Below are 15172 nucleotides of genomic sequence, written 5' to 3'. Positions count from 1 at the left end.
CAGGTTGTATGTGTTTTTCCTCCACTGGGCCTGTTGTGCACCAGCTGTGTCGCTATGTGATGCTCAGGTCCTCATGTCCAAGTGTCTATTCATTATCATTCCTCTGTGTAGGACCAGCTGCTTCCACACAGACAACAAGCCTTCATTAGGATGACTTGCTAATTACAGTACACACGTCCCCAATAGCACACACATACACACACACCACCGGGGCAGAGGAGAAAATGGGGATACCGGGATGTCCAGGGCCCCGAGCTGAGGGAGGCCCCTGCATGTCTGGACCAAAAAACACATATTTGTGACACCTCTGGCATATTTGTAACAATTTACTGTATTTGTATCAATATGTTTTATCTGTACTTAAATACCTAGCTGAATGAGTGAGAAGCAAAACAATCAAACATGCAGGAATATGAATCTAAGACGATTTTTGCTGCAGTTACTGAAACTGTCTGTGAGATTTCTGTGTTTCAATTTCCTTTTTATAGTCAATAACAAACTTGGAGGTATTACTTTTGTAGCTGCAGGGCAGAAATGTCTTAAATGTGTTTCTCAAGGTTGGACCTTGTTTTTTCACAGCAGTGACTTGTTTCCATGAATTCAGTAGAGCCTTCGCAATGTGACTATCGAAGATGATGGAACTTTGGCTGCAGATTGTGCCGGAGAATGGAACTCAGGTGGAGGTGCTGCCACACATCCACCAACACCACCGATAAACGGAAGTCACCTCTGGGTTCTTTCCCTTCACGCCAGCCATGGGGGCCGTGAGGGCTTTGAACAGCTGTCTTGTCAAAAGCAAACAGTGGCCGTGCTGTGACAAAGGCCGTCGGTGCTGGAATGCCCCCCCTTTCAGCGGACGTAATCCCAGAACACACTGCTGTCGGACCCCATCAGGCACTGGGCCAGAGACGGGCCTTCCTGCCCTTTGGAAAGCGGGTTAGCAGCAGAGGCAGGGCAGCCGGGGGGGGGGGTAAAGCCTGCCTCAGAGGGGATGGACTGTCAGGCTGACAGCACTCTATTGCCACTGTTGTAGTAAGAGAAAATAAAGAGTTGTGCTGACGGAGGGGAGTTTGGTAGGGAGCTGGCGGAGAGGCAGGAGGGAGGGATGAGGAGGGCAGAGAAAGAAGGGAGGGCGGCTGGGGAGATTAATGGAGGAGGTGAAGTTCAAGTGCATCGGAAACACAAGAAAGAAGCCATGGGTATGAGTCTCTCAAAGGCTGAACATAAAAGCCCCTATTTGTCAGATCCTGGACCTCTTGCTTTCACAGGTCTGAGGCCGATGTGCTTGTTATCCATGACATGATCAGATTCCAGTTCAGTGGTCAAGTCTCTGGTGTTTTTCTATGTTTATTTTCAATTCTCAGACAGAAATGTGTCCTGTAATGAATTCTTAATGACAGGTGTAAAGCTCAGCTCTCAAATGTTTCCCTAATGTCTCTTTACCTCACTCATCCTCTTTACCCTCTTGGTTAAACACAAGAGAAAGAAGTACTTTGACATGATTTGAGCCGTCCAGCGTCTCAGCCACTTGTTCCGTCCGTCCACACATCATATCTGACACTTACATAACGAGAGCAAACCCCAAATTGCAGGAGAATGTGGCTGAAATGCATGATTATACACATTAGCCGACATTTTGCTTGTCGTCATCCCATTTACACCAGAGGTAAGAATGCCAGGAATGTAAGAGAAATGTGTGGATGGGCACGAGTTGCGTGTGTTCTCTCCTTTTAAACTGTGAGCCGCTGCATGTAAACACTGATCAAACGGAGCAGTGCTGCGCTCATGGTGGTGATTGTAGAGGGGAGAAGTCAGAAATGCTCGTTCTGTGTAAAGAAAAAATGTTTTATTGATGGATGGAAGTGCCGGGACGCAGTGAAACACCCACGTTAGAGAAATACGACAAGGGAGGGAGGGAAGATGACAGTATAGTTGTTTATTTTCTTACTGATGGACAGTGTACAGAGTATGCTGCGCTGCACTAATAAAATCATCGCTTGTTTTATAATAAATAAACACACAAACACAGGCACAGACACGGGAGAGAAAGTCACAGAGTTGCAGGGAGGAGAGAGTTTTACTGGCGCTACACGAGTTCTCGTATAAAACCAGCCGAACAAGAGATGTGGGGGAATTTCGACAGTTTCTTTGAGAGAAAACCTGAAGTCAGAGGAGAGAAGAACAGGAGGAGCAGGGCGAGGAGGTGGGAGGACACTTTGCTGATTATCAAAATAAGGGATACTTGTATTGGAAGATACTCTAATTGGATTGAACTCCCTCGCGAATCTAAAAGGATTTTCATAAAAACCAGCGAGTGACACAGAGAAAAACATTGACGAAGCCGTTCCTTTCAGTCTTGGCCACCGAGGACAGAGAGAACCAGGGTGAAATTCTCTTCAATGGCTCTTTTTTTCCTCTCCAACAATATTAGGTCTAAACAGATGGGACTGATTTCAGGGGTGAGTCACTTTCTAAGCCCTGAAAAAACATCAGTGACTCGCCGTGAGAAGAGGCAGACGTGAACGAGGAAGCTCGATGGGAGACAGAGACACAAAATCGAAGCACCTGAGAATCAATACCTGATATTCACCTTGACTTGCTGGCGTTAATGTTTTGTTAAAAAAGAAATGAACACAGGGACAAAACGGTAAAAATACACATATATATATTGGCTTAAGGATTCAAGCGATGGATACGATTTGAACCAGTTTCTCTAGCCAGCAGGTGATTGAGGGCCCTGTGAATCGGGGCTTAAACTGGGTGTTTGGCGTTTAAACTGTTGGATACAACAAGTGAAGCTATATAGACACATATACATTACACATAAACAATCAAAAGTAGAAAATGTATAAAGCAAAATAATATATTTATATATTTATACATTATGCATTAACAAAATGCACTTGCATTGATGGAGGTAGATAGCAAAGATTGAGAGGTAAAAAGGTATTTAGATGTTGCTGTGCTTTATAGGAGAGAAAGTACATAGTGTGGCGGTGAAATCTGAAGTTAAATGCAAAACGATTTCTGTGTGCTTATAGTAATAGTTTATACAGTACAGAGTATGAGGTGAAAAAGACAAAAAAGTGGCAGGATGCTGTTGATCTCCTTGAGTTACCCATCCAGGGACCTGGATTGGAGGGGTGTGGCTTGGCTGGCAGGGCGCTCCACAGTGAGCAGGAGGCGTCAAGGGGAATGTCGTCCCTGCACACGGGTGTCCGGGGTTCGAACGTCGGCTCACACAAAGAGCAGGGAGTAGGGAGGACAGTGGCAGCCCTCTGAAGACGACTCCCGGACCCAGGAGCCGTGACATCCTGGGACTGAAGCTGCTGCCCAGAACGTTCTGGGAATGAAACCACTGCATCAGACACGTGACTCGTTCATTACATTACATTGCATGCATTAAGTGTTTCAAAAGTTTTTTTCATTTTCATTAGATGCATACAAATCTGTGAGAGTTTGAAGTTATTATCGCACGTTTCATATTATTCAGAAGGATTTTTATGTTGGGAAACACTAAAAGCGCAAAGTTGTTGCTTTCAGCCCAAAGTTATACACACAGTGGCTTTACTGTATCAGAGCATTGATATTTTAAAGAAAATTGATATTTTTTACATTTTACATTATTTTATTTGTTTTATTAGGTATAAAGATTTTGCCTTCACAATATCTGTATAAATACCCAAACAATGTTTTTTTTATGACTCTGCACATGCTGACTTTAGTTTAGCTCAACGTGTGATTGTCTATCTATGGGGTCAGTTAGCAAGTTAGCAGCTCTGTTTAAATTTGTCACAGATTGATGATCTGTTAAACACAGATTTGTGCTTTAAGTTACATATTGACAAAGGTTCTGGAAGTTGTGTCCCTTCTATTTGATCCCATAGACATTCAGCACCCATGGGCTCCTGAACTGATGTGAACTCAGTGGGTGAACGTATCTTCAGGCTCTTGCTGGGTTTACCTGGTGCTCTCCCGGCCGTCACCTCCGCAGCGGTCCGACTTCGACATGGCGTCGCTCTGACACTCGGCGCAGATCAGCCTCTCTCTCACCAGCTGAGCACTCCACAGTTTGAGTTTACATGCTGCACTGGTCTGTTTGACCCGCAGGTACACACAGTAGCTGCAAGCACAGAGAGAAGAAGGACACAAATAATGTCATATATCCTCAGCATTTGGTAGAACATAGCGCTAGGACCCTACAGTGTGTAGCTGAGATCCTTGGGATGGATCCAGAACAAATCCTCATCCTTCATTTCCAGATCTGTTGGATGAGTTCACTATGGGCCTTGGTTTCTCTCTGAGTTTGAGTTTTGAACTTTAATCATTCACTCACGTCTGCCTCCTCAACATCAACAGTCAAAATAAAGTGAGTAAGACACAGGCCTCCTCCTCCTCCTCCTCCTCCTCCTCCTCCTCCTCCTCCTCCCCAGCTCGGCTTCACTGACGAAAGCCTAACGGTGATCCGACCCTGCAAGCTGCACTCGACCAAGATTATAAGCACACGAGAGACAAATAAAAGTTGCTGATAAGAGATCTTCTCCATTTGAAGATGATCCAGCAGAGTCACCTGCTGTTCCCTGACATCAACACAGCTCAGTCTGTGCACTGGGAACAATAATAAAGTCTTGTTTTGCTGATCACTGTGTTCTCTGGCAGACACTTTAACCTCCTGCACTATTTATTTTGTCTGTGATTCAGTCAGCTGGGACAAAACACTGTGACCCTGTTGGCTGTATCATCAAAGAAAACATTCTCAGAAAGAATCCCGGAGACATTGCCCACCAGGAACTTTGAAATATATATTTTTTAATATCATGCAGTGTCTTATGTCAGATCTGGTTTGGAGTGAATGTGAATAAAAAGTAGTGAATGATCAAAGTGGACAAGGTCGAGTAAAGATATCTAAGAAACCTTAACTGTATATTTTGTGCTAAATGGATTTTGTTGGAAGTTTTTCATTAGCATAAGTATTTGGTATCTTTTTAGAAATTATACTGTAATAACAAGTTTAAGGACATTCTATACACATGCAGAACATGGTCACACACACACACATACACACACACACACACACACACACACACACACACACACATACAGCCGCTGCAGTGAATTTCCCCTTTCCCCTTCTCTTTATTAGACTTTAACTTGTTTATGCTGTAAAACCTAACCAACATCAAACGCTGTACATTTTCATGCATATCACTAAAGTACTGTCCTGTCATGATAAAAACCTTCAGGCCTTAATCCCTGATAGATTTAATGTCTTCCAGGAATTAGAACAGGTCTTTCTATTAAGAACTACAGGATAACTTCTGAATCTCTGTGAAATATTACTCAATTTCACGGAGATAATGATGACAACTGCACGATCATCATTTCATCTCGTGTAAACACATGAGAACACAGGTAACCTGTCAAAGCAACAGGTGTCTGTGTGAAACCTGAACTCTGTATCAACCGGATCATTTCTAACATTTATGAGTAATGTTCGTCCAATCCCCTGATGCTTTGTGCTTCAGTCAAAACAAAGTTTTCGATGTCCAATTTAATCAGAGTAAAATGGACGAGGGCCGTCGGGGAACCTGCCAGGATTCTGTTCCTGGCTCTTTGATTTTTCCATCTGTGAGCACATCAGCAATCAGAGCAGGTCAAAGACGACGTCTGCTCAGGACGGTCTTACCTTCACACGGATTAGAGCTGCCTTATCAGTAAAGGTCAGCTCATGATGCAAATCCTCAGAGACACAGTGATCATGTTACATAGTCAAAACACTTTCAAGGTGATGCTCGCTATGGCAACCTTGGCCATGGTCCTCTCTAATCTTTTGGGGATTTAAAGTGACATTAAAAACCAGGGAAACACTGATATGAGGCTCGAGCAGAGAAGCTTCAACCTGCAGCCTCGGAGCTCAGGGCTCGAGTCAAAGAAAAACAGTTATCTGAAAATCAGACAGTTTTCTCATATAAAATCACTGCTGTAAGAATCAGAATCCCAGTCTCAGTGCAGACGGATCCTTCAACACTCGACACAGTTCAGCTGCAATGACTTCCTCTATGCACTGATTGAACATGAAAGCCGTTCGTACGGAGGAAATCCAGTTGAGCCGGGTCATCGGCGAGCGGAGCCGCGTGTTTGTTTGCAGACTGATAATGGAGGGCTTACCTGGCCTTCTCCTCCTTCATCAGCATGTGTGGTCGTCTCCACGGGTCTTTGAAGTTCCTCTTGAAAGAGTCAGGCAGGATCTTCGCCACCTCTGAAAGTCAGGTGTGGGGATGGAGAGGTGGAAGTCAGATAAGCACACTGTGTGGAAGCAGCATCTAGTTGCACATATATGACTCAAAATTACTTATTATGTAATCATTTGTTAATTCATTAAAGTGATGTGAAGTGCAATGGAACTCTGTGTTCAATGGAAGTCTTTCCTTATAAGTGTTAATTTGTGTTCTGGTGTTTTATCACCAGTAAAGTGCTTCAACACAAAGAGCATAACGGAGGCGTTTGAAACAGTGCAGCTGGAGATAAGGCTTCGGAACAGATGTGCGCAGATGTGTTGCTTAGAGTGAAACCGGAGGGAGAGAGAGAGACATAACCCCAGAGAGAGAGAGACGTAACCCCAGAGAATACTGAAATACCAAAGTGAAATGTGACAGCCTTCAGAGCAGGAGTCGGTGCGAGCATGAGCGGCTGTGGACACATAGTAAAGTCATGTTCCGACCTTTGGCAGTGCTGCATATGGCGTTGTTCCCGAAGCATCCTCGACGCTGCTTGAGGTCTGGACAGGGCGTGCCTCCGTTTCTGGGGGGAACAGAAACCTGGCGACTCCTCTCTGTGCTGCCGACTCCACAGGGAGACGTGCACGCTGACCAGGGACCCCATGATCCCACCACACAGTCAATGGCTGCTAGGGAAGCAGGAAAATACACAGATCATTTGAGGGTTTTATTTGATAAGCAACAGCAGAAACATGAAATAAGGAGTAAAATAAATAAATCATCTAAACCCTCTTCTACTTGTTTTTGGTTAAGTGTGGTTGAATGTTTTGGTCTGTGTTTGTTTGTTTGTCTGTCTGTTACTTCACAGGATAATGAAAACAGTAAAGGATGGAATACCACGAGACTTGGTGGGAGGTTGTGATACGGGTCGAGACAGAACGCATTTAAGTTTGGTGCCAATCCCGATCTGGGGCGGATCAAGGATATTTTTTTGTCAAGAGGCAAATTTGGCACTTTTGGGAATAATTCATGGATGTAGATTAAATCACGAATATTCAGGGGACTGATATCTTTGAATGTGTGTTATCTGGTGCAGCTTGATGGAATCCAAAGGGACTGTTGGGCCTTGACGGTTGAGTTCTACTGAGTGTGATTTGCAGTCAAATGTTTATTCAACGTTAAATTTAGTTTAAAGTTTAATGTAAAGTGCAGACGGGAAAGAGACGTATTTTGTGACACTGACAAGCTCCAGCTGTGATAGCATTACACATCTTTAATGCTGAGGAATGAGTGCTGCCTTGCTGCAGATAATTCATTCCCTAATCGGTCCTGCCATGTCTTACTGCATGACTGAGAGTGTGAGCTGCAACACACACCCAGACACAGGCCCGCATGACATTGCACGGAGCGTTTACTCAGGTTCGTGGGTGCAGAGGGACCGGCTCATTACCATCGACTAATCTCAGACCAGTCCAAACCCCAGACTCAGGAAGTCTGCGACCCAGGTCAGATGAGCGGCTAGGGGGGGCTTTTAAATAGGGGTCTTATTTTGCATCCTGTGTTTCCCTCTGACCCACACTACGACACACATGCACACACAAATACAACATAACACATAAACACAGCAGCAGCAGCCGCAGCAGCAGGGGCAATCAGGCTCCCCCTGTTCACTGGGCATTACATGGCAATTACATCAGGCTAAGAGGAAGCTGTATTAGTCCGATGGCTCCTCTGATCAAAGCCAAGAGTCTCCAGCTGCAATCAGGCCTGGTCCAACACACACACACACACACACATTTAATAGTGACAAACATTTAACGGCCTTGTTTTGGGGAGGAAGTGCAGCCTTCATGAACTGATAAACAAAGAAGGGGAAAAGGCTCTCGAGTGCTCACACACAAATAGACAAACGCAAACAAAAACATGTAGAACACAAGATGGTTTTTCAGGAAATTAGCCGAGTGGTGCTTCATATTTTGATGAGAGCAAGTGCCCACAGTTTGGAGCGCTCGGGGTTTCTTTGTGAGGTTAGACAAAAGGAGACGATGATGAATACTGTACACAACAACTGAATGTAATCCGATAAGTCTTTGTAACGTTCTCTCATCCCCACTGTACAATGCTGCAAGTGTATAAGTACGTGTGTGTGTGTGTGTGTGTGTGTGAGAGAGAAAAACCGAGAGCGAGAGGGAGCTTTCAAGGTACCGCCTGTTCAGTTCATTCCCATGGTCCTGTTGGGGTTTCGGAGGGGGGGGCGGCTGTCTCAGTGACACAGCCCATCCACAAAGCCACTGTGGAATCTCTGCATTCCTGCACATTAGTGCTGCCCACCTGACACTCGCCTTTCCCAGATCACCACACACACACACACACACACACACACACACACACACATCGAAAACAAGTCCTGTCAGATAAACCCACCCACTTGGACTTGTTCCATCCTCAGTCATCGCCCTAAAACCAACAGACGTACACGTTTCTCTGTGTAGAGTTTCTTGAGAGAACACTGAAGGGCGTGATCGCATCAAAACCCCACAACCGTATCAACTTCCTCCCCAGGCCTCCTCCTCCTCCTCCTCCTCCTCCTCCACCACCGCCTCCTCTTTTTATCCTTGCTCCTGTCTCCTCGCCTTTCCTTCCCGCTCCTACATCCTCTGACGTTCACAGGACCAGTTTCTATGTTGCTGTTTTTCATTGAGGGAAGAAAACACGATCAAACATGGCAGAGGGCGTCTTCAGCTGCTGAGGAAGAGGGTGCAATGAAACCAGTAGAGTTCCAGCCACCAGAAGCGAAACAAGGCTGGTCGACACAGATATACATGCAAACAGGACTCAGGCTCGGTCTGGAAGTCTCAGCCTGTCGCCCCCCCCACCCCCCAAGCCACCAGAGGTCACAAGGTAATTACCAAACGCTGGTGGTCCACAACTCTCCCTCTCTCCCTCTCTCTCTCTCTGGTACCACCGCAGCGACAGTCCCACCGAGCACATGATAACCCTGCTGACAGCCTGACACAGCCTGACCCACAGCTCACAGTGTCCCCTGTTTCCATTGTTGAAGAGAAAGTCCCCAACTGGAAATTACGCCACCACCTCTGACCTCTGACCCTCATACAGGAAGCAAACGGCGCTCGTTGTCAGCAAGTTAGGCGTTTTGTTTTTTTCAATGCGCTGATACTTTTACAAAGTTTTTGAAAACGTTTTATCTTGAAGGAGACAGTTTTATCTGTCAACGTGTGTCTGCTCTAATCTCGTGAAGCACAGGGTTAAAGTGTCAGAACATTAAAATGATGCCTAAAACGGTGACTTGAAGTATTTCAATTACATATTAAAGTTCCAAGTAACTTTATTACAATTTATTTATTAAGTAGAGTAAACAAATCTAATAACTTGAGGGATTTGATCAAATGAACTTAGTGTTTAATGTATATATTTATGTGTAAGTTTAACTTTGTTACTTACACTGTGATTCTTTGGAGCTTTAATATGATATTGAAATATATAAGTCAATGTTTGAGGCATCATTTGTTTTGAGTTTAAAATAAACGTATTTCACTGAATTTAAAGGCCCTGAAGTTTTTTTTCTCAACCAGCTACCAACTACCAATGCAGGGATCCCATTGAAACAGTTGAGACTTTGCTTGGACAGAGTTTGTGGGAGCGTGGCTAATTTCCGTGGCAGCTGGCAGAGCTTCAGACAAACACCACGTATTCTGAAACACTGTGGTCCTGAATGTGTACCCAGCATCAGCACTTTTATCTCCCAACTTGTCAGCCAGTCTCCTCTCACACTTGTTACAGTCAGATAATGGTGCACTATCTTGCTTCTTAGCATTTGCATTCCTTTGCTTTTCCTCTCCCTCTGCTTGAATCGCGCTTCCATTTTAGGGTTTCGCGACAAAAGAGGTATCAGTCCTGCCCGCCCAATTTGCTTTATCTCCTTCTCCCTTTATCACTTTGTCCCACTCTCTCCCTTGTTCTTTCTCCTCCATCTGTCTCCTTTTTTTTTTTGTGGACCAGCTTTCCACTTTCCCTCCCCCTCCTCGGGCCACCACCTCAGCCCCCCCACCTCCTCTCTGATGGGACCCAGATGTCGAGCTGCTCTGGAGGACCACTGCACCTCCAAACCTCCACAGTCTCCCTCCCAAAGGGAAGTGCTGGGCCGCGGTCCCATCAGACAAGCCCTATAATGTTCGGCAACACAATAAGCCTGTTAATAGGGGTGAAGGACACGGGACTGAGCCCTAATAACGGGTTAGCGCATAAATGTTTCCTGTAGACACCTTGAAAAGAGGAGCCAACCAAACCAACTCATTAAAAGGATTCATTCCAAACACAGCTGGGTCAGGTTTTCTTTTGAAATAACAGGACCGAAGGTGACGTTTGCCTCACGTGGTTTCCCGACACTTCATTATAAGGATTATAGCCGCAGACATGGTACACAAACTAATGCATCCATCCTGAACACTGGCTCCTACCTGCAGAAACATGACGGTAAGCTGTCTCCAGCAGCTGGGACGCTGCAGTCAAGCTTGGCAAAAACATCCACTATTCATAGCGGTAAAGGTTAAAGAACATGTGGGAAGCGAGGAGGAGAAGGAGGGAGTGAAGCTGGATGGACAGAAGCAAACATGGAGGTATGACAACATACTGTGCCCTGGAGGAAAGGAAGCGAAGCAGAGGAGCCAGCAGGGGAGACGGATGACTGATGGGCAAACCCCTAGTGTATCGGAGGCAGAGGCTACAATATGTCATCCTGCCGAAATGAGAATAACCAGACTCCACCAGCGGCGGGGAGAGGAGAGGAGTTCGTGAAGAGGAACGAGGAATTAAAGACTCGGTGTGAAGCAGAGACGAAAATGATGTGATAAGAAAGGAATAGAGTATTATTCATTAGTGAGATCCAGCGCTCTAAACCCAAGGGGTGCCTTGTGGTGCTTTTGGTTCATCCTCTGAACCTGCCTCCTCATCCACTTCTGCCGCAGACAGTCATTCCCTTTATTTCCCAGAATGCCGTTTGGCTACCCTCGGTGACCCTGTAGCTATAGAATGAGAGTAAGAAAGCAAGAGCCCAGAATAATTTACGCCCCAAAAGTGTCTCACATCTGTTGCTGAAGATGCGACATAAATATCTGTCAACAACAATGTATTTGTCCACACATACAGAATGTGCTTGTGACTGTGTAATTTAAAAGCGTTTTGGCTCAGAAGGAGAGTTATTCAGAATCAGATTTATGTATAATAATAATTTAGACAAAAGTTGAAAAATACACTGTCAAATAACTAAACTTCCAGAGCCAGGCATAAATATTTACATGTTTAGTTTTACCCTTCCAACTTTATTTTGATCTGCACCAAATTGTTCACATGTGCTATCATGAGGCCACAATATTAAAATTCCATATCCACACATACATTTACTGGATTCTTTCCTGACCTAAACTGAATCCTTCCACCAAGTTTTGTGATAATCCCTCCTGCGGATTTTGTGTAATCTTGTTTACAATCCAGCAAACCAAAGGACAGGGGTGAAACATACATATTGTTAACTTGACTGTTGACCTGAAAGTCATCACAGCTCTGTAACATCATTATTCATTCCTGCAGTTTCCGATGCATCCAGAAACCATTTGAACATGTTTCCACAAACATCTGAACTTAGATATTTTAAGATTAAAATCAGCCCAGTGAGTGGGACGTTCAGTCAAGTGCAGAAATAATTTATTTCCTTTGAGAAAGTAACATTTGCCCATTGTTGACGATTCCACATATCCACTGAGTTTTGCCAGACTTGCAGTGTGTTGTGGGGAGGATTAGTTCTTCCTCTTAACATTCCACCCAAAACTTGTTTTAAGTCGACTCCTCACAGCTCGTAACGGCAACAACATCTGACTCTTGTCTGCCGCCGTGCACAGGAACATCCTCCGCACTGTTTACTCACAGCAACACATTCCTGCCGAATGCTTCATTGGAGCAACATCTCCGGAGAGAACGGTATCGCTCGCTGAAGAGCTTCGAGAGTTTGGGTCCAAGTGGTTCAAACAGTCTGCTGCTGCGCTCTCTGTCTCTCCTCTGATGTCACCCACTCCAGGCCCTTTGCTCGGCTTCAGCTGACACGTGTTAATTACAGACAGTGACGGACGGCCCACAGACAGACTCCTTGATGCGTTACAGAGCCTCAGATAAAGTCTCTGTGTAAAAGTGGGTGAGAAAATATCAGGGTGTTTTGAAGGAGTCGAGCCACAAGATGCAGGCGGTGTTTACACTGTACAGATGCTCCGGAGGTCAAGGTGCTCGCTGCTCACTGGACCACACAGGGTTCAAAGGTCACGGTCTCGTTCCAAGACAAGAACACATAAACCTCCTTAAAGATATTTCTTGGTTCACAGATACCACAGTTGTCTGGAAAACACTGTTCAACCTGTAACGAATGCATGACACCATCATGTGACTCTGGTCTTCTCTCCTGAGCTGTATCACATCGGAGCGACGTGGTCCTGATCTGGCACGGAATCGAACCGGTGCACATGGCAGCCGTGAGCTGACCTCTGAGGGACCAGCTGCTGCTGCACGGTGCAGTGATGACTCAACACTGACCCGAGGTCTTTTCCTGTGATTAATCTGTTCAGTTTTCGACTTGGCAGACACATGGGATGGATAATGTGATACCTGGAGTCCACTCAGCTGGACGAGGAACGCTGTCTCTACAGATTTCTTTGGACTGAGGGCAACATGAGAGTAATGCAGAGTGTGTTATACGGAGAAACTTCACTTCAGGACATCATAAACACAACTTTGTGTTTGTGCTATATTCTGTATTCTCTGCACACCTGAAGAGCGAGTATCGCGTTTTAGTTTGTTTTATCTTACTGGTCAAGATGTCACATTTAATCAACACTCCAGCCAAACCTTTCTTCCATCTAACATTAAGCAATCCAGATGAAAACTGGGGATTGATTAGACAATTCCAATGATGCTTCATTCGATGGATTAATTGTCTCTACAAATACAAAAACATAAAATCAGAGTAGGGGCTTTATATTCCCTTCAACATACAGATTTGTATTTTACTGAAATTCTACTGAGTTTTACCTGAAATAAAGGTTTTGTCTCAAGTTGTGAAAATGTATTCAAATGTTGACATGATAAAGCCATATGCCACATGAGACTAGTTGTAATGTGAAGTATACAAGTTGGTTCAGTTGGTGATTAGCAGATGGTTCCGATGTGGTTGCCGTAAACACAGCGGTTTAAAAAAGTGTACTAGTACTTCCATCGCAGTATTTTGTTTGATTTAGTTTTTGTTTGATATTGATTTAAGCCTTTTCACGTCTCCAACACACATCCAGGTAAACAGTGTGCTTTTAAAAGCTCTTTAACTCATCGCATGGTCCTTGCAGGTGCTTGTTAGTGTGCACTTAAGGTGAGGGTCACACCCTGAGTGTACCTCAGACACACATAATGTCCCCGTGAACTTGAGATGCTTCAGTGTGCTGTATAAGAGCAGCCTCGGTTACAGCTCTGACTGTTTCCCCGTGTGTTTCATCTCAGACTCACAACTCGGCTCAAATCCTGACCATCTTTGGCAGTCTGGTTTCCATGGTGTCCGCTCCCTCATTTGTCCTTATATAGCAGCAGCCGGGGATGATGAGGGAAGACGTTACCTTCACTCACATTTTAGGAGCCTGAGAACAACTTTAATTTCACGACTCAAGAAGGTGCTTAGAGTTCGTTTGTTCTTTGTTGTGGTCACTCACTGCACTTTCCAGCCATTTCAGGGGTTGTGCAATTTGTAGCTTTGATGTGAAGGCCAAGGGTCAAGCCTACAAACTTGAAAACACATAAACACAACCTGCTGTTTGGAAACACTGCACCACGAAGACAGCGGATTCCCCTCCTAATGGTCATCTCGGTCTCCCCACTTAAAACAAACAGCCATAATGGGCGCACTGGAGACAGCTATGTGTAGTATGTCTCACTGTCTCTGTGTCACCTCGCTGCCAGCCATCCTTGTCTCTTACCGGACAACAAGCAACAAGTGTCTCTGGACAGGATACACATTCTCTACAGTACATTTATTAACTGTATAAAGTTACCTGAAGTTATTTGACGTCAGATTTCATAGAACAAGCAACTTACCAGATATCTGGCACACCCGCTGGTAGTCCTCGCAGCAGTCTCCGGTCTTCTGACAGTAGGTATCACAGTAGCACACCGTTTTTCTCTTGCTGTACTCGGAGCAGTCGTTATTCCGGCCTGTGCAGCAGTTCGGGCTCTCCCTCTCCCCGCAGCCCGCCTCAGCCCGCGGAACAATCTCCGCGCAGAAAAACGCCAAATATCCACAAACGACGAAGCCAAGACGCGCCGAGCTCCATCCACGCGCTCCCATGACGGAAAACTTCTCTGGGTCCACTTGGTTCCACACGCACGCACTCTGCTGCTGGTGTATCCTTCACTTTTGGTCGTGCTTGAAACTAGATGATACTATCACGACACAGATGGTGGTTTTTCTATATAGAATCCAAGTGCAACATGGTCCCATTGACGAGGAGAGGAACGAGATGACCGCTGCGTAAGAACAACTGATGCGTAAAAGTGGAGCTTGTGTGCGCACCAGCTCTCCTCCTCTGTCGGACACCGCCCCTTGGAGCTATACTGTTGGTTATTGGGAAAGACTTACAGTACAACCTCTCTCTCTCTCTCTCTCTCTCTCTCTCTCTCTCTCTCTCTCTCTCTCTGGCTTGTTTGCGTAATATGTCAAAAAAACAGCACAGAATGAAGTAATATATACCCTGACAATGTGTAGGACCACTAATATATGCAAAATATACACATATATAGATATTTTTATATATTTATATTGACTCGCACTGTTGCACCAAAGCTGGGACCACAAACTAATTCCAGGAATCCCAAAACTGCTGTGCGCACAAGTGAAAAGACAAGTGCGTGTC

The 15172-nt window shown here is 45.1% G+C and overlaps 1 protein-coding gene across 1 annotated transcript; it reads right to left on the bottom strand.

The window, feature by feature from the left end:
• Window positions 1-1934: 1934 nt before the first annotated feature.
• si:dkey-178e17.3 (somatomedin-B and thrombospondin type-1 domain-containing protein) lies at window positions 1935-14912 on the bottom strand. Its single transcript, XM_053420960.1, has 5 exons — window positions 14358-14912; window positions 6722-6907; window positions 6169-6259; window positions 3965-4123; window positions 1935-3343 (listed from the first exon to the last, which is right to left on the bottom strand). Exons 1-5 carry the CDS (start codon window positions 14605-14607, stop codon window positions 3238-3240), a joined length of 792 nt encoding a protein of 263 aa, XP_053276935.1. The 5' UTR covers window positions 14608-14912; the 3' UTR covers window positions 1935-3237.
• Between the last annotated feature and the right edge of the window lie 260 nt (window positions 14913-15172).

Source organism: Pleuronectes platessa, chromosome 4, assembly GCF_947347685.1.
Source record: "Pleuronectes platessa chromosome 4, fPlePla1.1, whole genome shotgun sequence".
In the NCBI taxonomy this organism is placed as follows: Eukaryota; Metazoa; Chordata; class Actinopteri; order Pleuronectiformes; family Pleuronectidae; genus Pleuronectes; species Pleuronectes platessa.
Note: the sequence above shows the minus strand (reverse complement) of the source record. Positions and strands in the feature narration are given on the sequence as shown.

Coding starts and splice junctions, on each gene's coding strand:
- si:dkey-178e17.3 (XM_053420960.1), bottom strand. CDS start 14,607: ATGGGAGCGCGTGGATGGAGCTCGGCGCGTCTTGGCTTCGTCGTTTGT. Junction 6,260..6,721: donor CATATGCAGCACTGCCAAAG/GTCGGAACATGA, acceptor CCTGACTTTCAG/AGGTGGCGAAGATCCTGCCT. Junction 3,344..3,964: donor GACGGCCGGGAGAGCACCAG/GTAAACCCAGCA, acceptor TTTCATTCCCAG/AACGTTCTGGGCAGCAGCTT.